This window comes from Mustela nigripes, chromosome 10 (assembly GCF_022355385.1).
Source record: "Mustela nigripes isolate SB6536 chromosome 10, MUSNIG.SB6536, whole genome shotgun sequence".
Lineage (NCBI taxonomy): Eukaryota > Metazoa > Chordata > Mammalia > Carnivora > Mustelidae > Mustela > Mustela nigripes.
Window position 1 is genome coordinate 21,508,691 of NC_081566.1, and position 23,287 is coordinate 21,531,977.

At 37.3% G+C, this 23,287-nt stretch overlaps 1 protein-coding gene across 1 annotated transcript in view; it reads left to right on the forward strand.

The window, feature by feature from the left end:
• HMCN1 (hemicentin 1) overlaps positions 1-23,287 on the forward strand; it is a 458,039-nt gene that overhangs the window by 179,304 nt on the left and 255,448 nt on the right. Inside the window, 4 exon segments of the mRNA XM_059412784.1 lie at positions 12,974-13,094; positions 14,034-14,297; positions 15,783-15,927; positions 19,697-19,818. Coding sequence (XP_059268767.1) covers positions 12,974-13,094; positions 14,034-14,297; positions 15,783-15,927; positions 19,697-19,818 — 652 coding nt within the window.

A 23,287-nucleotide genomic window follows, 5' to 3' on the forward strand; every position in this document is an offset into this window, starting at 1 on the left:
AAAATATAGTGAAAGTGAAATATAACGGTTCATCTGCCTGTTTTACTCACCCAGCTCCCTGCCAATACTAGTTACTCAGTATTTACTAGGTGCAGTAGATTGACAATGATGAAGACTTTACTGCTCTGTTTTAAATAAAAATGGCCAAATTTGATGTTATGGTTATTTCAACCAACTTGCCCACAGTATGACTAGTGTTGAGTCTGACTTTTTGTGACCACAGTTGGAAAGAGAATAGAAGGTTCTGAGTCTCTTTTTTCCTCAAATACTTTAAGCATGACCTAAGTCCGCAGTGTCTTGAGCTAGCAGGTTCACTGAGGCAACTTGTTCTTACTTTCTGATTAAGACATTGGTTATTGATTGTGAAATATGTACAAGTGACGACATTTCTTTTGCATTATTGGCAATTTATTGCAAAGTATTTGAACCACATCTACAGGTGATTTGGATTGCTACCAGTGGTATTTCTTCTAGTAAAACTCTTGCTTAGAAGAATAGGAATATTGCATGGCTGTGGTTTTAGCTCGTGCCTAACACACCTACCCATTCAGTCATCCATTCAATAAACATTTAGGGTGTTTCTGCCCTGGGCCTTGTTCCCCAGTATTTAATGGGCACTAAGCACCTTTTAATTGATAATTAAGAACAGAGAAGCACTGAGGATTACTCTGTGAGTGAGGAGGGAGATGCTAAGGGGATGAGGTGATGGGGACTCTGTTTAGACAAGTCTCTAAGCTCAGTCTCCTATAATTAAGAAAACAATAAAAGGACACAGTATCTATTATCATATTATCTTAAATTCATATCTAGTTCTCACCCCAAAAGCCTCTGGTTTTGCCGTTACCCCATTTCTAGAGTACAATTAGTGGCAGCTGAACAAAGGACACACATTACAATGGATTTTAAAGATAATAAGCTTATTTTGCTCCTAAACGAAATGCCAAAATAACATGTCAGGTTGATGCAAAGGAAATTGAGCTGAACCTACTGATACAAATACCACTGCTGACTTTGGCTCTCCCTTTCAGATGGCTAATGAGTGATAATGTTTTACATGTGCACTTTCTCCAGAAGAGAAAGGTCTGAGATTAGATAGTATATCCCTGGTGTTATCTCCCATGCACTCTGCTACCTGGAAAATGTCTGCTCTATTAGTAGAATTAATAATGGCTTTTTGATTATTTCACAAAGCAGTTTTTAATCCCAAGTACGGAGAACAATCCGTCTATTATTTGACCTTAGCATGGTATTCAAAGGCAACCAACGAGCCTCAACCAATCCTGCTAGCTCCTGACCATCACTAGCCTTTATACTCTAGTCAAATATAACTTTATACTGTCCCTCTCCCCATCTCCTACCACATTCTCTTGCCCCATGATTTCTCTTATGTTGCTCCTTTTCCTAGAATGCCCTTGCTTTCTGTCTGACTTACAACTTCCACAGCAAATGACAACACTTTTATCAAGCCTTTTCTGACTTTTTCCATCTGAAAGGCTCTCCTTTTCCCTCTGGATTTCTAATGCAATTTTTCTGCACCTCGCTCTTTGATGATTTTCCCCCTTAAATATTTTGTTAAATATTTATTGATTTATTTATTCGAGAGACTAGAGCCAGAGAACAAGAGAGAACACCAGCAGGGGGAGGGGCAGAGGGAGACTGTGTACTCAAGCAGACTGTACTGAACAAGGAGCCCAGAGAGGTGCTCAGCTCCATGACTCATGAGATCATGACTTGAGAGGAAATCACCACTTAACTGACTGAGTCACCCAAGCACCCCATGATTTCTGTACAGATTTTCTCTTTCTATTTTACTCTAGACCATATTTTATCACTGGCATATGCCACAATGCCTGGAAATGAACTGTATAAATATTCACGAATAAAACCTAACACATTTATTCTGATGATATCCAAGGAAACAGGCTGAGGAGTTGATTTTAGCCTCTAGTTGATGTGCTAGTACGGAACACCTTAATTTGTCTGTGATTTAATATAATATATAATATAATATAATAAAACGAAAAGTAAATAAATCAAAAATAAAATAAAATGCTATGACAGTGGTAGTTTCTTTTCCTCTGTAGTTTTCCTTTAAAGCCTTGGTGATTACATTCCTGTGACTTATTAGGGCACTCTTACCAAACAGAGACAATGACTCAACTCCTCCATATAGGTCGTATAAATGACTCGGGTGTCTGCTGCAGACACCTCTGATGCTGGTGAAAACCTGTTAAAAAGAGGAAAGTTAGAATGTAAAGTTTTATTAAAAACAAAAGGGAAAGTCATCTTATGTCCCTAAATTTCCATTGTAGGGAATCTCCAAATCCTGGATATTATTTCTGAGCAATACAGATTTTCCATTCAGGGAGCTGTATCTATATATAGAATATTTGAATATAACCACAGAAACTCTCGGGCCAAATTTTGTCGTCTGTTCCTTCAGGGACACTTCCTACAAAGACATCAAATAATTGTCAGCACCCTTGGGTTTTTACATGGTACAAATTGCTTCTATTAGTCCAGGATTATCAGTGTGATCATGGAATCTAACACATCCCCTGGGTCACATTTCTGTTAAGTAAATTTGGATAAATTGTCCTTAGATAACCTTCCACGTAGAGAAAGATGTGTATGCAACCACATGATCATATTGGGATTCTGAGACTAATAGAAAATATTCTGGTTTCAGATGGCTATGCTGGTTGCCAGAGACTACTAATGGGTTTTCTAAAGATAAGAATATTTTGGAAATCATACTCAAGTGGCATAAACTTGTTTAGGAATCATAATTTTAAAAAATTCAAGTCTACAATGGACCACACAAAAAGATTATTATGCCTCCAATTATTCTCACCTGGTGACTCTTAAATAAGCATGAAGACTATACCAGGTGTGTTATTTAAAGGAATTAGATACATCCTTAATTCAGATGTTTTGGGTCAATGGAATGCTTTATAGTGGATTTTTCCTGGAAAATTTCCCAGTTATTTTAGTGTGCTGATATCAGGTTATCAACCAAATGGAATGTTTCCTTTAAAAAAGAAATCTATAGGGCGCCTGGGTGGCTCAGTGGGTTAAAGCCTCTGCCTTTGGCTCAGGTCATGATCCCAGGGTCCTGGGATCGAAGCCCTCATCGGGCTCTCTGCTCAGCTGGGAGCCTGCTTCCTCCTCTCTCTCTGCCTGCTTCTCTGCCTACTTGTGATCTCTGTCTGTTAAATAAATAAATAAAAATCTTAAAAAAAAATCTATACACTTGTGTTATATATAAATGCATATGTTTATCTATATGTATATATTGAAATAGAATTTATTCTGTGCTTTGGGTACATTTCTCTCCCTGTATCACATTTCTTTAAAAATACAATGCTTAATAAAATGATGGTATTTAAATCTAGCTAACATTATTATGTTTTGTGGCTGGCATGATACTTAGTCCATAGTAGGTTCTCAGTAAATATTTGAAACCACAATATTTCTTTAATTTCTGAAGAACAGTATGCCCTTCAGGAACAAATACTTCGAAAAGAGTTGGGCATCTTTTTTTATTATTTTATTTTATTTCTTTTTCAGTGTTCCAGAATTCATTGTTAATGCACCATACCCAGTGCTCCATGCAATACGTGCCCTCCTTAATACCCACCACCAGGCTCACCCAACCCCCTACCCCTCTCCCCTCCAAAACCTTCAGTTTGTTTCTCAGAGTCCACAGTCTCTCATGGTTCGTCTCCCCCTCCGATTTCCCCCAACTCACTTCTCTCCATCTCCCAGTGTCCACCATGTTATTCCTTATGCTCCACAAGTAAATGAAACCATATGATACTTGACTTTCTCTACTTGACTGATTTCACTCAGCATAATCTCTTCTACTCCTATCCATGTTGATACAAAAGTTGGGCATTCATCCTTTCTGATGAAGGCATAATACTCCATTGTATATATGGACCATATCTTCTTTATCCATTCGTCCATTGAGGGGCATCTTGGTTCTTTCCACAGTTTGGCGACTGTGGCCATTGCTGCTATGAACAGATGGCCCTTCTTTACACTACATCAGTATCTTTGGGGTAAATACCCAGTAGTGCAACTGCAGGATCATAGGGCATCTTTTTAAATTTAAGATCCACTACTTAATATTTTTTGACCTTAATGAAATTACCTTATTTCATGAGTCTGAGAAAAATGGGAAAAATAATACCTACTTACTAATACATTAATGGTATAATTAGTTTTTCTTATACTCTTGAATATGTGTAAATTGAAAATTATTTTTATACTTTCATTAATGCAAATTATATGTGACTTTCCCCCTCTACTTTGGGCTTTTTTTTTTTTTTTTTAAATATAACATTGAAACTCTTTAGGAGGGCTCCTGGGTGGCTCAGTGGGTTAAGCCGCTGCTTTCGGCTCAGGTTATGATCTCAGGGTCCTGGGATCGAGTCCCGCATCAGGCTCTCTGCTCAGCAGGGAGCCTGCTTCCTCCTCTCTCTCTCTCTCTGCCTGCCTCTATGCCTACTTGTGATCTCTCTCTGTCAAATAAATAAAATAAAATCTTAAAAAAAAAAAAAAAAGAAACTCTTTAGGAAAGAAAAAGCAAAGCCAGCTCTATCAATCAGATTTTAATTCAACTTATAATAGGACAGGTTTCACATTTAGTAGTAAGTAGGAGGAATTCTCACAAGACAGTAATTCCTTAATACAAGACAGTAATTCCTTACTAATGTTACATGCCCTTTGGGTGTTGACAAGATGCTCTACTTTACACAGTCGCTTGGGAATCCAAGCTGATGGAGGCTCCACAATAATTTAGAACATTTGGCCTCTTCAGTTATTATAATGAGGGAAAAGACTGGAGGATGTGCATTGAATTTTTAGAAAAAGGGAGTTGTGTCACTTCTGGGATGACACGACATCTCTGTGAATGGTAGACATACTTTACTCCCTATTTTCATGGCCTAGCGATATACTGGATCTAGCTTGTAATGGCCCATAGAGGAAATTACACACTTTTCATTCCTACCTCTGTATTCAGTAATGTCATGTGGAAAACTTGAAATCAGCCTTGGTGGTATTATTTACACCAGCAAATGCCAAAAATTAAGGCTTCTCCCCGCCTCAGAAAGCAGTTTACTAATACACCACTAACCTGTCCTAAGGGAAAGCATATTTAGAACTATGTAACAATGGTAGGGGCGCCTGGGTGGCTCAGTGGGTTAAAGCCTCTGCCTTCAGCTCAGGTCATGATCCCAGGGTCCTGGGATGGAGCCCAGCATCCGGCTCTCTGCTCAGCAGGGAGCCTGCTTCCCCTTGTCTCTCTGCCTGCTTCTCTGCCTACTTGTGATCTCTGTCTGTCAAATAAATAAATAAAATTAAAAAAAAAAAAGAAAGAAATGTAACAATGGTAAATGAATAGGTGAAGGGTATTATTGTCTGCTACCCATATACCCAGATCAGCCCAGAGATTATTATCCTAAAATGCTGTGCATAGACTTAGGTCCTACGGAAAGAACACTGAACTTGGAATGGTTGCCATTGAACTTGCTATCTAAACCTAGGCAAGTTATCATTTATTTGAACATCAGTTTATTTTCTCTGTCTTTTTTTAAAAACCTTTAAATTCAATTAGCAAATACACAATTTTTGATGTAATGTTCAATGATTCATTGGCTGTGTATAATACCCAGTGCTCATCACATCACGGGCCCTCCTTAATGCCCATACCCAGTTACCCCATGCCCCCATCCATCTCCCTTTCTGCAATCCTCAATTTCTTTGTGGTGCTATAAAGTCATCTTTGGATGCAGTAGGATTACATGAAATAATGTGCGAACATACTTAACACAATGCTCCTAGAAAAATTCAAGATTCTTGATGAATCTGGCATTCACTAGTACTTAAGGAATCTAAGGAAAATTACCAACATTAGGCATTTAGATAGCTTTAATATCATTTGTTAAACCTACACTTATTAAGTACCTATTGAGTAATATTTCATAGATGATGAATATGATATAGTTACTGCCTTAATGGACTTTCAGTATAGAGAGGTACTTAATAGGCCTTTATGCTTAAACTAAGAAGTAGATCCATGTGCAATAGAGCTGACCAGGAAGACAGCAGAAGAGTAACTAATGTTTCCTGGAGCTCTCCATGGTACTTCACTCTGTCCTTTTTAACTGCTCACAGACTCCAGTCCAGAAACCTAGACGCTGGTCTACTCTGCTCCTTCTTTTCTCTTACTCCTTTGTGGATCAAGGCTACTTGTTGACCACCTTTAGGATGCCAGTAAATAACAAATATAATTTTATCTTTGCCTCTGCTCTGCTCACACTGCAAGCAGCCTGTGTATTCCTGACTCAGACCCTTCCATGACTTAACAAACATGACATTTACAATTCAGAGCATTAATGAATTCAGAGTAATTTTGAATTCATGACTTTGAATTCAGAGAGTAATTTACTTTAATTCAGAATAAAGTTCATAATAGATCTTTATGAACTTAAAAATTGTATGAGTAAATATGCTTTATGAAATACTCTCAGAAAAACCCTCTGTATGAAAAACTATATGAAAGACACTCAGAGGTTCTAGCCCATACAAATCCTGTTTGGTGTCTAGTGTCTAGAAATGTTTTTGTTAAGGTTGGAGCTATCATGCTGTTTCTAGATTTCCCTCTTCTTTTTATTTTAAAAGATCTTATTTATTTGGCAGAGAGAGAGAAATCACAAGTAGGCAGGCGGGAGGGGGGGGGGGAGCAGGCTCCCTACTGAGCAGGGAAGCCAATGTGGGGCTTGACCCCAGGACTTTGAGATCATGACCTGAGCTGAAGACAGAGGCTTAACCCACTGAGCAACCCAGGCGCCCCTAGATTTCCTTCTTCTTAACTGCAGAAGCAATGAGGTTAGGGTGGTTCTGTGCAGAAATGATACTTCAAGATATTCTGTGGTAGATAGATGCTTTTTGGAGTCAAATTCAAATAACTCACATGATCTAAATCTACATGATTTAAAGACTGAATAGAAAAATATTAAATCAGTAATTGTGGTCTTACTAATTTTATTATACATAAAGAAAAATGACACTAAAATAGCTAAAATAATTTGGAGGGGGGAAAAAAAAGAAAGAATATGCAGCTGGACTGCCTCCCAGACTCAGTTACGAATTAGCTGAATATTCCTTGTTGCTCCAAGACCTTCATATGATTATTGTTCCTCCAATCCTCTTGTGTCCATAACATGTGAGAATCCAGAGCCTTCTCCCAATATTTCTGGAGTTTCCTGAAAGCTTTGTATGTTCATTATAACTTCTGTACTTTGATGCAGGGCAAAGTTCAGCTTCATTAAAAAATATCCCAGGAAATCCATTAATAACAAGACTTTTGTGAATTTAGCAGGTTTAACTGTATGTAGGTTTGGTGTTCTGTCTTGAAGCAACTTGTCCCCTTCTGCTCTTTCCATCCCTTCCTTCTTTTCTCTCATATGCCTCTGCTTCTCTCCTCTGAATGGTCTTGGAAGTTTCACAATACTATTTTAGTGTAATCTCTAAAACCAGCATAATCAAATCCATTAAGATAGACATGAGAAATGCATGGGGTGCCTATAAATGTTGGTTTCTGGAGCCTCACTGAGTTCATATCACATCTCTGCCCCCTGCTGTATTTATGACTTTGAGAAAATTACTTAATCTCTCTGATCTGTGAAATTAGGATAACATACTCCTGTACAGGGTTTTTGTAAAGACCAAAAGTGATTACTTACACTGTTTTACAGTACGCATTTTTTATATGTTAGTATTTCTTTCTTTCTCTTTGTCCTTTTCCTGGTTCATCTTACCATCATCATACATAGGACCTTTTGTTCTTCTTTTTTTTTAAAGATTTATTTGACACAGAGAGAGAGATCACAGGTAGGCAGAGAGGCAGGCACAGAGAGAGGGGGAAGCAGGCTCCCTGCTGAGCAGAGAGCCCAACGCGGGGCTCGATCCCAGGACCCCGAGATCGTGACCTGAGCTGAAGGCAGAGGCTTAACCCACTGAGCCACCCAGGTGCCCCAAGGACCTTTTGTTCTTATTAACACTAATATTTGAAAAAGGGAGCTCAGCTAAGAAACAGACTAAAATAATAGTTTATCTTAAGAAAACAGACTTAAATTATCAAGTAAACTATGGTACTTTTTTCTTAAGATATGTTTATTTATTTTAGGGAAAGAGAACACATGAGTTGGGGGAAGGGGCAGAGGCAGAGGGAAAGGGAAAGAAGCAGACTCCACACTCAGTGCAGAGTCTCACATGGAACTGATCCCAAGACCCTGAGCTGAAGTCAAGAGTCAGCTGCTTAACTGACTGAGCCACCCAGGTGCTCCTATGGCACTTTCTTATAAAGACATTTTAATGTGATGTTGGTGTTCCCACAATATTATCAAATATTATTGTAATTATTTTAAGAGAATGATTAAAGAATGATAAATGCATACATGAGTGCCAGAGGTCTTTTTTAACTTAGTTTAAATCTCTTCCCTTTATTATTTTTAAACCATAATTTTGATTTATTTGTGATATCCTTTGCTCCCAGTTGGATATAATTTTGCATGAAAACTGACTTATTTGAAAGTATCTTTTATTTACAAAGCCTTTTAAATTCTATGCAGATATTCCTACTATTTATCATATAATATAGAAACATGAAGTTAAAATATTTTGTTAACTTATTATCCTTCATATTTTTGTCATTGCTCAGAGAATAGGAAACCCACATTCTTATTTCAGCATACTTTGTTAAATAGTGTATTTTAAGGATGAAAATTAATTTATTTTACACTAAGTCTATAGTGGTTATAAGGAAGCTCCCTATTCATCAACTCTGCTTTATTTTTAATGTATTGTTTAGTAATGGAAGATGCTGTATTTTCAAGCATGGGTAATTTCTAATTTTCTCACTGAGATATAAGTTATGTATATTATATATATTATATATTATATATATAATATATAGATATAATATAGAAATACATATTTTTGCTTTATTATATGGAATTCATGACATATTTTCCTTTAGAGATAATAGAGTAAGTGGTGGTACTGAGACCCCCACACTTAAATATACAGTCTTTTTTTTTTTTTTTTTTTTTTTAAAGATTTTATTTATTTATTTGACAGAGAGAAATCACAAGTAGATGGAGAAGCAGGCAGAGAGAGAGAGAGAGAGAGGGAAGCAGGCTCCCTGCTGAGCAGAAAGCCCGATGCGGGACTCGATCCCAGGACCCTGAGATCATGACCTGAGCCGAAGGCAGCGGCTTAACCCACTGAGCCACCCAGGCGCCCAAATATACAGTCTTTTTAACCCTTAGGAAAGTGAGCTGTAGTCATTAGCAGCGTCCTTTATACTAGGAATACAACAAACCTGTTTTTATGGAGATGTAGGTTTTTTTCTTTTCTTTCACTTTTTTTTTCTTTTGGGGATTTTGCAGGTCTTGCTCAATGACAAAAAAATATGATAGCAAAAGGGACATATCTTCTCATCTTTCCTCTCCTTGTTGCTAAATAACAAGGAACCACAGTGATTTCAGGAAGGCTTTGTAGTTTGCAGACCCCTGGGGATGGCATGTTTTTAATCATGGTGTGGGCTTAATCTAGCTGCTCACCAGATTAAAATTTTTTGTATGGTTATGTATAATATAGGCACATATATTTCTAGTATATTCTATCAATGCTACTATCATGTGGTCATTTTATCTTGAGAATCTTGATAATCAATGTAAAAAAAATAATGGTGAACTCTTATTCATAAATGTTGGGTGGATTTTTGAAATGTAGATTCCTAGTCTCCACTCACCAAAGATTCTGATCCAGTAAATCTGGACTGGAGCCCAGAAGTCTGCATTTTCAAGAAACAACCTGAGTGATTTTGTGTAGCTATAGATAGGTGTTCCTCAGATCGTAGGTTGAAAGATACTGAGATGGAGGCTAACTCTGACTTATCTTGCCCTTGGAAGACAATGCAGCACTTTGGGGAAGACCCTGGAACCTGACCTTTCCATTAAAACCCCGCTTCTATAGTTAGAATGCCTTGTGAACCTGGGAAACTACTTAAAGTCTCGGTGCCCCCCCTCCTTATCTGTGTGATGATGATAATGACGATATATATCAGATAAGATTGTGATGAAAATTAAATAATCCAATGTATTTAAAGAGTCTGGACATACAGGAAGTACCCTATAAACATTAATGTTTATCCTGTCGTTCTCATCCAAATTACATATGATTTTTACACATGGGAGTCACTTCAGTGCTGAGTTATCATTCAATATTTAATTTAGCCATCATCCTCTTTTTTAAAATTTTTAAATTTTTTTTATAAACATGTAATGTATTATTAGCCCCAGGGGTATGGGTCTGTGAATTGCCAGGTGTACACACTTCATAGCACTCACCATATCACATACCCTCCCCAATGTCCATAACTCCACCACCCACTCCCTACACCCCTCCCCCCAGTCACCCTCAGTTTGTTTTGTGAGATTAAGAGTCTCTTATGGTTTGTCTCCCTCCCGATCCTATCTTGTTTCATTTATTCTTTTCCTACCCCCCAACCCCCTATGTTGCATCTCTACTTCCTCATATCAGGGAGATCATATGATAGTTGCCTTTCTCCAATTGATTTATTTCACTCAACATAATACCCTCTAGTTTCATCCACGTTTTCACAAATGGCAAGATTTCATTTCTTTTGATGGCTGCATAGTATTCCATTGTATGTATATGCCAAATCTTCTTTATCCATTCATCTGTTGATGGACAGCTAGGTTCTTTCCATAGTTGGTTATTGTAGACATTGCTGCTATAAACATTCGGGTGCATGTGCCCCTTCGGATCACTACGTTTGTATCTTTAGGGTAAATACCCAGTAGTGCAATTGCTGGGGCATAAGGTAGCTCTATTTTCAACTTTTTGAGGAACCTCCATGCTGTTTTCCAGAGTGGCTGCATCAGCTTGCATTCCCACCAACAGTATAGGAGAGTTCCCCTTTCTCCGCATCCTCACCAGCATCTGTCATTTCCTGACCTGTAAATTTTAGCCATTCTGACTGGTGTGAGGTGGTATCTCATTGTGGTTTTGCTTTGTATTTCCCTGTTGCCGAGTGATGTGGAGCACTTTTTCATGTGTCATCTGGCCATCTGGATGTCTTCTTTGCAGAAATGTCTGTTCATGTCCTCTGCCCATTTCTTGATTGGATTATTTGTTCTTTGGGTGTTGAGTTTGCTAAGCTCTTTATAGATTTTGGATACTAGCCCTTTATCTGATATGTTGTTTGCAAATATCTTCTCCCATTCTGTCAGTTGTCTTTTGGTTTTGTTAACTGTTTCCTTTGCTGTGCAAAAGCTTTTGATCTTGATGAAGTACCAATAGTTCATTTTTGTCCTTGCTTCCCTTGCCTTTGGTGATGTTTCTAGGAAGAAGTTGCTTTGGCTGAGGTCAAAGAGGTTGTTGCCTGTGTTCTCCTCAAGGATTTTGATGGATTCCTTTCTCACATTGAGGTTCTTCATCCATTTTGAGTCTATTTTCATGTGTGGTGTGAGGAAATGGTCCAATTTCATTGTTCTGCATGTGGCTGTCTAATTTTTCCAGCACCATTTATTGAAGAGGCTGTCTTTTTCCGTTGGACACTCCTTCCTTCTTTGTTGAAGATTAGTTGACCAGAGAGTTGAGGGTCTATTTCTGGGCTCTCTATTCTGTTTCACTGATCTATGTGTCTGTTCTTGTGCCAGTACCATACTGTCTTGATGATGACAACTTTGTAATAGAGCTTGAAATCCGGAATTGTGATGCCACCAACTTTGGCTTTCTTTTTCAATATTTCTTTGGCTATTTGAGGTCTTTTCTGGTTCCATATAAATTTTAGGATTATTTGTTCCATTTCTTTGAAAAAAATGGATGGTATTTTGATAGGGATTGCATTAAATGTGTAGATGCTTTGGGTACCATAGACATTTTCACAATGTTTGTTCTTCCAATCCAGGAGCATGGAACATTTTTCCATTTCTTTGTGTCTTCCTCATTTTCTTTCATGAGTACCTTATAGTTTTCTGAGTATAGATGCTTTGCCTCTTTGGTTAGGTTTACTCCTAGGTATCTTGTGGTTTTGGGTGCAATTTTAAATGGGATTGACTCCTTAATTTCTCTTTCTTCTGTCTTGTTTTTGATGTAAAAAAATGCAACTGATTTCTGTGTATTGATTTTATATCCTGACACTTTACTGAATTCCTGTACCAGCCATCATCCTCTTTAGGAGGTTTGAGCCAAACTATAGTCTAATCTGTTCCTTTTATGTATTTCTAATACTGTATCATATTAAAGATTTCTATTTCTCCATCTGTCTTCTTCACAAGCCATGAGCTCTTAGAGGATAGGGACCATGTTGTACTCACATTTGTGTCTCCAGCACCTAGTGCCTTGATAGGGACACTGCTGACTGAGCTGGGGATGCTGGTTGGCTCAAATCTGGAGAGTGGTCAAGAGTGCTTGCCCTGGCTGTGTCTTCCCAGAGGCAAATAAAAAGGAAATATTTTCCAGAATCAAACCTGGATAGTAAGGGGAGAAGAGTTAGTCATTCATTCATTTCATCGATACTGCTAAACATCTACCATGTAAACCAGAGTATACAAAACAAAGATTTGTATCCTTGTGGAGCTTTTACAGATTAACTCCAGGGCTATTCACTGGTGACTGAACACCTGTATCTTTTAACATTGGCTTGCAGTGTATTACTGAATTTTATTTTAGGGCAGTCCTCTGGGATATGTATTATAAAACTTGCACTTAAGGTGTAGAATCCTAGTTAAGTTTAGAACACCCAGATCAGAGCTTCAGTTATTGGACATCCGTCCTAATTAAACACTCTATAGTTTCCCATCCTGGTTAGTGTTTATTGTGACTGGTAACCTGGATCAACTGATGGGATTTGTCTTTCAACATTTTTCAGATTTCGAGCAGTGGAAGGCACTCTGTTCGCATCACTGGACTTAGTACTATTGATTTCCGAGCTGGTTTTTCGAGAAAGCCCACCCTGGACTTCAAAAAGACAGTCAGCAGACCAGTGCAAGGTTTGTATGTACATACTACCAAAATCGACATAGTAGATACCCAAGCGCAAAATATTTCTCAAACTCTCTGTGATTTTATAATTCTGTTGTATTTAACAAAATTGGGAAACATAGCATTTGTACTTTAAACATAATTGTATTCTTGGCATAGTCTTTTTTTTTTTTTCTCAAAGTCTAGTCCCAAGACCAGTGATACTGAAATTACTCAGAGAGCTTGTTAAAAATTAAGATTCCCGGGACCCACGCCAGCTCTCCTAAATTAGAACTGAATTAGGTTGGACACAGGAATACACATTGTACCAAGCACTGCAGTGGATTCCTAAACTTACTGAACCTTTAAAACTACTGATGTAGGTCTTGAGATTTTTTACTGACATGTATAAATTGCTGTGTTGTTAAGGTAAAAAAATGTGGATTTTATGTGTCTACATAGCTAAAAAATTAAAAGACATCATGTATTATTGTGAATTCAAAGATAAAATTCCTGCTGCTTCTTAAACCTGTTCTTCTTATTTTATTCATGCAGGATCTATTCATTTAGTTTTATAGCTAAAAAATGCTTAATCCTACTGTGACTCTTCAAATTTCCTTTTTTATTGTTTATTTATTTTATGGCTGTAGTTACTAGAGAGATACAAAGAGTGAGTCTTTAAAAATAAATATTCATGTTATTAAACATCATGTAACACAGTATTCACAATTCTAGTTTTTCCATGTATAAATATTGTTAAAATAGATAAAAATAATTATTAGGATTTCTAAAGTTTCTGTAAATATACACTATTTATGTAAAAAAGATTCTGTAATTAAGCCACAATTTATAGGAGAGTTTGTAGTACTCATGATACTTATCTGTTATTATTATGCAAGAATTTATTTGATATATATAACCTCCATTGCATGTTACTTATAAATAATAACAAATCTTTTCTCCTGTAGGAATACCTACGTATGTGCTGCTCAATACTTCTGGAATTTCCATCCCAGCCAGAGTAGATCGTCTTGAACTTCTGAGTACCTCAGGCAGTTCTCTTAAGACTATTCCTGTTAAATACTACCCAGACCGAAAACCTTATGGCGTGTGGAATATTTCTGACTTTATACCACCGAATGAAGCTTTCTTTCTCAAAATAACAGGCTATGATAAGGATGATTATCTTTTCCAGAGAGTATCAAGTGTTTCCTTCTCTAGTATCATCCCAGGTGAGACACCATGTTACTGAACACTGGAGTGTTAATAGTTTCAGGGAGTGATGTGGTCCTAAAAGGATGAACTCTAATGTAAAAAAATAATATCTTCACATTATTACTGGATTATCAAATTGATGGGCATCTACATTTAAGTAGCAGAATTTTTCTTGATCATAAAAAGCACATCCAAAGTTGCATATTATGTCTTACTGATTGCAGATCTGAAAATTCTGATTGCTTCACTCCGTGTGAGAATGGAAACTGGGAAATTCTGGTGCTCTTACTCCTCTCACCTCAAAAAAAAAAAAAAAAAATGTCTGGCACACATGTGTAATGTTTGATCAAGCTACCTAAATTGGCCAAATGGGTTAAATGTTTATATTGATTGTCAGAAACCTACTTCGTGAACAATAATTCTTTGTACACATCTGGTGATGATTCTGTCTTTATGTACTAAGTGGGCAGTTAGTTAATTGGTGAACCAGGTTACTCATATACTTGTTATTATATAGAGATAAGATCACAGATTAGGGATTATTTAGAGACATGAGATAACATTTCTATTTTTATATTTGTGCTGTTTCTCTAGGCTAATGGCAACTCTGATCAAAATTTAGAACTGTAGCTAGAACTGTGGATAGACAAATCTGTATTGTTATTAATATTGTAGTATTGGATTGAGGGACAGCAGTTTATCATTTATTCATAAGTTTGTAATTTGGGAAATTCAGAAACAACTGTGTAGCTGTTCTTAAATCATTGTCAAACAGTGAAATAGAACTGTCAGTATTTCCTCATATACACTATTCAAAGTTAGTTGTCTTCACCCTAAACTGAATACTACAAAATCTATTGGATTCTTTTTTTTTTTTTTAAGATTTTATTTATTTATTTGACAGACAGAGATCACGAATGGGCAGAGAGGCAGGCAGAGAGAGAGGAGGGGAAGCAGGCTCCCTGCTGAGCAGAGGGCCTGATGCGGGACTCGATCCCAGGACTCCAAGATCATGACCTGAGCTGAATGCAGAGGCTTAACCCACTGAGCCACCCAGGTGCCCCTCTATTGGATTCTTAAAAATCAGCTTTTCCCATTATTTTGGGACAAAAACTACCCTTTGCATTCAATTCTAAGGCATGTGGGTTCTTTTCATATATTTACATTTTTGAAATAAAAACAGGTTCTACAGATAATGAAGTATGGTAACTAATTTGGTAGCTTTTTCTTTTTTTTTCTAGCTTGGTGGCCCAAAAAATAATGTGTCTTAAAAATAAATGGAGACTTAGATTTAATGAATACTTTAGTAAGGGGTCCATGGAGATATCAAAAAATTAATAAGGTTTGAACAAAGAAAGATCATTAAAGTGGGTTTTAGTCATTTAGATTAACTGGAACGCAGAGGATTTACTGGAATGATTGAAGTAGGAAGCTTTTGAACGGATTAGCAGGAAGTACACAATGTCATTGTGATCTTGTTGCCTGTGTTCTTTTCTTCCCAGATGCGCCCAGAGTTACAATGCCCAAGAAAACCCCAGGATACTACCTGCAGCCAGGCCAAATTCCCTGCTCTGTTGAGAGTCTTTTACCATTTACCCTGAGCTTTGTCAGAAATGGAGTTACGCTTGGAGTAGACCAGTATTTAAAGTGCGTGCATGTTTTTATTAGCAATTATAGACAGCTTTAAACATCTAAATACAAATTGATACACCTTTTAATGTGCTTTTTCATTGGAAATTCCCACTCATTTGTTCCCTCATCTTGGAATATAGCAGTGAACAAAACAGACCCAAGTCTTTGCCCTCATGAAGCTTATGTTGTAATGGAGAAAAATAGAAAATAATATAATATAATATAATATGTTAATTTAATAAGTGCTAGAATCCATGCAAAGGTTGATTCAAGTTTTAAAGAGTTTGAATTTTATATAACTTAAGGGTCGCTTGTTCTTTTTTTTTTTTTTTTTTTAAGATTTTATTTATTTGACAGAGACTATAAGCAGGGCGGAGCAACAGGCAGAGGGGGAGGGAGAAGCAGACTCCCCACTGAGCAGGGACCCAATGCAGGGTTGATCACAGGACCCTGAGATCATGTCCTGAGCCAGAGGCAGACACTTAACTGATTTGAGCCGCCCAGGTGCCCATTAAGGGTCTCTTGTTAAGATGAAGAATACAAAATTATGAACACAAGGTTAGGGACCACATTTTGGAAGAGTCCTTGCAAAAGAGAAAAGTTTAAGCTTTGTTGTCCTTGGGGCAAACAAGCTCTGAACACAATTTAAAGTGTTATGGTAAGTGAATCCAATTAAGTACTGTGGCAAAATGTAGAGCAGATTAATTGGGATGAGATTAATGTTGGTAGATGGGATGCATGTGTTTTTGGCTTAGTTGCAATCTGAAAATTCAGGATAAGGGACATTTCAGCATAGACCTAAACGTGGTGAGAGGTGGTCATGCGGATATCTAGCGAAAAGCATTTGCATTTTAGGAACAGTAAGTACAGATGCACAAAGGCTGAACCTAACTGGCATGTGGGAAAGACAGACGGGAAGGAAGCCACCATGGCTGGAGAAGAAGGGTGGGGAGAAGGTCAGGGGAGGGGAGCTTGTTGGGGGCAGCAGGGAGAGTGGGAGTATGTGCGGCCACTGCATTTAGCAGTCAGAGGAGGTGGGCAAGAAGGCACTGACTTTCCTTGTGAAGGTGGTTCGTTGTTTTTAGATAAGTATAATCTATGATAAAATTAAGTAGACCTTGAAAACTGGCGGATGATTTCTGGAAAATGTTTCTCTTTTTTTAACTTACTAATGAAACAAACTACATGTTGGTAAAAACTCAAGGAATTATTTTACAGAACTTCTATGCTGTTAATTCAATACTAATATATATATAACTTCTATAAGATGCTAAATATTTGACAGTATTAACCCATTTAATCTATTAACCTAACTTGGAAAAAAATTCTACTATTTAAAGATTGAACTGTATTATTTTCTGCTACTTTTTTTTTATACTGTACAACTTGATGATTTGCCTTAGCTCCATGTTTAATAATTAGCAGGATAACTGACCAGGGTATCAAATGTTGAAGCTGCATAACTTCCTGATGAAATAAAATCATTCTGCTTCAAGTTTAAATAGTAATATATTTCAAAGACACTTGAGATCCTTTGTAAACATTAATTCATTAATTCTACACAATTCCTGGGAGGTAAGCCACAAGAATTCTTTCTCTCATTTTTCCAGCTCTGTGGTCCAGAGATGTGACATGTCTTGCTGACATATATTAAGCTCTTTGGTTGTGAAAGGCTAAAGACAGAATTTGGCCTGGTGCTGATGGATTGATACTCTAACCCTGATTCACTCACATGTCCCTGCCCTAGATTTCCCAATAGCTTGGGGCATGTGACTTCATCTTTGTTATGTGAGTCGCGATGGTCACTAGGGGATGTAAGAGAGAATTAGTTTGCATGCGCAACAGGACACATTTGAATTTGACATGTTCTTTCCTTATTCCAAAGGCCATGCCCTCAAAACTTCTTATTGTGGCCAAATAATTTTAATGTTAACTGAGACGACAATATGATAAAAGAATTATTTTCATGTCCTATGTCCTAAATAAGAGAAGAGAAAGTATCACTATAAAGAATATTCTTCAAGCAATCTGACACTGGTTATGTGCCTTTGAACAAAATCAGTTATCCTTCTTCCTGAATCTCAACTTAATTGTTTCTAAAACAAGGGACTTGGGACTGTAAGAACTGCTACCGTCTGTACTAAAATTTCCATGTGTCTAAGTTTTTGATGAATCCTAATATATGCTTGGCTGTGAAGTAGGCATTGGAGAAAACATGAATGACTCTATGTATTTCAAACTCCTGCCTTCCTGGAACTTCCCAGTACCTCCTAGACAATGAGAATCATAAACTTGGACTCAACTTACTGCTATTAGTCACTAAAGATATAGTTTAGATGATCACTAGGACTTATAGTCAACTCATAATCCTGTTCCTTCTGAATGTGACAGTAAGGACCACTGACACCTAATGCATACACAACTGAAAAGAAACTAACTAAAATGAATATTCTTGGTTACTAAAATGTATGGAACAATGACTTTGCTCATTCTCTCACTTTTCTGATGACAGGAACCCATGACTTCGCTTTCGCTTACAAAGTCTAATGTGCTAAATACACATTAAGACCTCAATAAGTTCTTCGTGATTTTTTGGTGACAGGTATGGTCTGTCTGCATAGCAAGAGATCTGGAGTCATTACTGTGATATTATATCTCACAACACTTTCAGACTCCAGTGGAAGGTGTCTTGACTCTGCAGTAGGCTTTTCATCTCACCTGTGTCCAGAATGTTTAAGGTTATAAATAGCTATGGATGAATGTAAGAAAAAAATTATGAAAATAGTTTTGATTTTCAATTATATTTTAAATTAATATAATGCTTGTTTTGTAAATTACTAGAATCTTATAAATAACTTGCTAATATTAATTAGTGATTAAATATCTATTATTATATATTAATTAGGTATTAAATATCTATTAGAATTAAATATCTATTACTAAGACACCTCCAGTGAATGAGAAAATTTTGAAGAGTGTTAAAGGACAAAAAATAGTGTTTATTAAATGAATGGATAAGTATTATAGGGAAGGAATTTTTTTTTTTAAGATTTTATTTATCTATTTGACAGAGAGAAATCACAAGTAAACAGAGAGGCAGGCAGAGAGAAAGAGAGGAGGAAGCAGGCTCCCTGCTGAGCAGAGAGCCCGATGCGGGACTCGATCCCAGGACCCTGAGATCATGACCTGAGCCGAAGGCAGCAGCTTAACCACTGAGCCACCCAGGCGCCCAGGAATTTTTTTTTTAACCTAAATGACAGGTTCAATAATAAAACTGATTTTTTTTTTGTCTTTTCTTGATGTATGCGCAGATTGAACCAGATAGTTCTATAGCCTTACATGAAGCTTAAACATAAGAAAGTTAAAGAGTACTTATCTTTTTGGAATTTTCTACTTTCAAACTTAGGAATTATGTGGCTGAATTGCTTTGGCTAAGAACCCCACCCCGAACATGACCCAAAACTGGAAATAATGTGAAAGGAGAGAGGATTTAAGGAGTGTTTCTGTATTAACTCATTATCTTATATTTCAAAATAGCCAGAAAATGTTTCCTTAAAGAAATGCACAGAGTCCATATCTTATTACCTTTGTTGTGACTTTTGCTCAGAGAGCATAATGTTCTAATTAAAAGGTATGTCATTTTCAACTATAAAGAACTCTGCAGTTTAATCCGTTTATTTTTACATCTTTCTTTTGAATGAATACTTTAAAAAAATGGAATTTCTGCTCTCAGCTTTGCCTTGTTTTTATCATAACTCAAAGGCTTCTATTTTGTTACCCCCAGAGAATCTGCCAGTGTGAACTGGGAGATTGAAAAGGTCACTTTGTCTGACGAAGGCGCGTATGACTGCATCGCTGTGAGCAGTGCAGGGACTGGACGGGCACAGACATTTTTTGATGTGTCAGGTAATTATCACTAATTGCTTGGCAGTCGCCTGCATATTAATGCATCTGTGGAAATGGAGTGTTTGCTAATCCTGGCTTCCCCACTCGTAGTTACATGACCTCCCTTGGGCCAGTCACTTAAGGACTCAGTGCCTTGGTTTCCCAAACTGTAAAGTGAGGATATCTGCAATGGTCTCTATCTCATGGAGAAACTATGAGGATAAACAATAGCATGTATGTCAAGCACGTAGAAGAGAGCCTGGCACGTGGAAACACTTAATAGACCTTAGGTATTATTGTTGTTATTGTCGTACTGTTATTATTAACATAGGGGCTTCAGTAAATATTTTTTGAAATGAGCATATAGCATTTTAAGGGAATTTAGAGAAAGGGAGGGATAGAATTTTAAAAAAGTAAGCCTTCTATTCTGGGAATAAAAGGTTAAAACTTTCCCTTTTCCTCTCCCATATTTATAATAAGCAGTGTGCTTTTTATGAATGGATTCTGACATTAAATTAAAGGCTATAACAAAAGTGATCATGTTCAAGAAACATAGGGCTTCAGTGGCTACAATACTGGTATTAAGAAGAGTGGAAGAAATGCTGATTATATTGCTCTTAGATAATATGTTTCTGATGAATAAAGGGGGGTCAAACTCATTGCTTTATAAAGTGGAATATATTTTAGTGAAAAAATAACTTTTTCCTTCAATCTCCCAGAATTCTTAGGATACAAAAAGACTATCATGTTTAACCAATGATTTAAGGATTTAAGGACCAGGATTTAAGCCGCTTACCATAAATCTAGAATTTACTGGGAAGTTTGTTTCAATTGAATCATTTTCTACCTGCCTTATAGATTAGTGTTGCTCTGTGTTTAATAGTAACCCTATTCTGACCTAAATGTAGCTACTGAGTTTTATAACAATGTCTGTATCTGCTTTTAGTACCGATGTGCCTTTTCTTCAGACAATTAAAGGCAAAAGAAACTGTAAAATTGTAGAGCTGCTTAGAAGTCTAGGATTTATGTTTGTTATCAGTAAGTCCAAACTGAACTTTAAGACAAAGGCACGCAAGCATGTTCTTCTTGGAGTAAATTTATTTGTATTCTCTTATTCTCAGAAAAATAAAGCTTGTCTTCTGAAACAATTTTGTTGACATGCATCATAAACTATTCATTTTTTTCATCTCCAGTAATTATGAAAAGCATTGGCATTGTGTCAACGTTCCTCAGCTTCTGGGAAAACAAACACTTGAGCACTTAGGTTTCCCCCACTTCTCCAGCAATATTAATTAAGGGAAAGTCAACAGGGAAAGAAGTTTGAGTGAGTGGATTTAAACATTTTGCATAAACAACTGGGAAGTGCCAGTACAATTTCGTGAACTGACTATTAAGAATTTGCCTCTGGGGTGTCAATAACTTCCATATGCGTATTGTGCACATGACCCTCTACTTTTATTTGTGCCAGCCAGGCAGTGGTATATCACTAGGAAATTATACTGTGCCCAAGCCTGTTTTCAGGACTTATGTCCCATTCGGTCAATTATGAAAGAAGGAGCAGGAAACACTGATGGTAATGGCAATGACTGTAACCACAGAAGTAACAAGAAAGCACCCCCTTTGGACTTGAAATGTAGACATTTCCTTCGGGGCTCACCATTACCTGAAAACTCCACTCACTTCTGAATTTCTCTTAGCATGGGCTGAGAACCCAGCAGTTACCTGACCAACTTCACTGGAATCATGTGCAAATTCAGAGGATAGTTAGATCTTATATTTTGGAAAGGAGTGTTAGAAATCAAGGCATTGTGGGTTAGTGATGTTCTTGTGTCACTGTGGACACTGATTTGTAAAGTCAAAGGGCACGCAAGAGTAGTTTAAAGAAAAGCTAAAGTTCTAGGGCCCCTGAGTGGCTCAGTGGGTTAAGCCTCTGCCTTTGGCTCAGGTCATGATCTCAGGGTCCTGGGATCAAGCCCTGCATCAGGCTCTCTCTTCAGCAGGGAGCCTGCTTCCCCTCTCTCTCTCTGCCTGTCTCTCTGCCTACTTGTGAGCTTTCTGTCTCTGTCAAATAAATAAATGGAATCTTTTTTTTAAAAAATGTTTAAAGAAAAGCTAAAATTCTACCAGTATGTTACCTCAATTTTTCCAGCATTTTCTTCTGGTTGACATGTTTAAGATTTTTGGTTCATTTGAAATGTTGATTATTGAATGTTTTAAAAGCAAAATGGGTGTGAAAAGCATTGAACTTTTTTTATTGCCTATAACCACATAGAAACAAATGAATAGGGTTGCTGAAGCATGAAAAAAATCATCCTTTTCAAGTGACATTTAGTAATTCAGTTTGGTGCTGTTACAAAGTTACATTAACTTACTGAATTTCTTTCTTAACACAATGGCCCTCCCCCAATGCACACACACAGGTTACTATAATTCTGGGTTTAAGTAAAATACCAAGAATAAAGAAGACTTGTAAAGGGCATGCCAGTGACAGGTAATCTTAAATTATAATTATAGGATATTGTTTTAGAACAGGATAAGACTTGGAAACAATCTTACACCACCTCATCATTTTGTAAGGAATGAAACTGAAGCCCAGAACAGGCAAGTGACCCATTATGGTCACAAGGATAGGGAGTGAGAAGATTCCTGCACTCTCTTCCAGCAATCTTTACCTAATGCCACGAGGCCTATATTTGTCATTCTTCTTTCAGTTTTGAGGCTTTGAGTTTCCATCTCTGGTTTTCTTGTTCTAGCCTCAGTCTAGCCTAGTCATCCAACCCTTTCACTTAGGAAGGGCTGACTTCAAGCACCAGGCCAGGCATTCTGTTATCTTAGCCTCCCTCATCATTTCATCCAACCTTGCAGAATTTATTCCTGCATGTGTAAATATTTCCGTGTGCATAATACTTATTATCTCTAGTTATTTATGCAGCAATGAAATTGTATGTCATTATTTCAAATCCCACCTGTTATGTTGTTAGAAAGTTGGCATTTTACCTTTTTGGATTTATGTCTGAGGAGGGATTAGACAATGATCCAGGGCTTGTATGCAAGAGGGTCATTGGGGAGTTTTCTAGGAAGAAACACCTGTAAGGGAGTTAACAGAAGTGGAAGAAGTTAAACTGTCTTGTAGTCACTACTAGGACCTTAGCTGACCCACAGGGAATTCTGGAGCTGTCATGGCCCTGAATTGAGGCAAGAGAGCTGATCCTTTGCTTCCTCATGAAGTGGTCCCTGGATGTGGGCTACTGTGGACAGGGCGTCTTCCCCTGAGCAGATTAGCGGCCTTGGCTATGAGCTATGTGTAGCCAACCAGCTGGGGAAATGAGTGCCTTGGTCCTCAAGAAGGATGTAGGCATGTGCCCAGCATACCCAAAATACCTACAGTGAGATTTCCCATTTTTTAAAAATCCCCCCAAAGTTGAAGAACTTTGTTTCAGAAGAACAAAAAAATTAAAAAAAAATTAAAAAAGAAAGAAAGAAAGAAAGA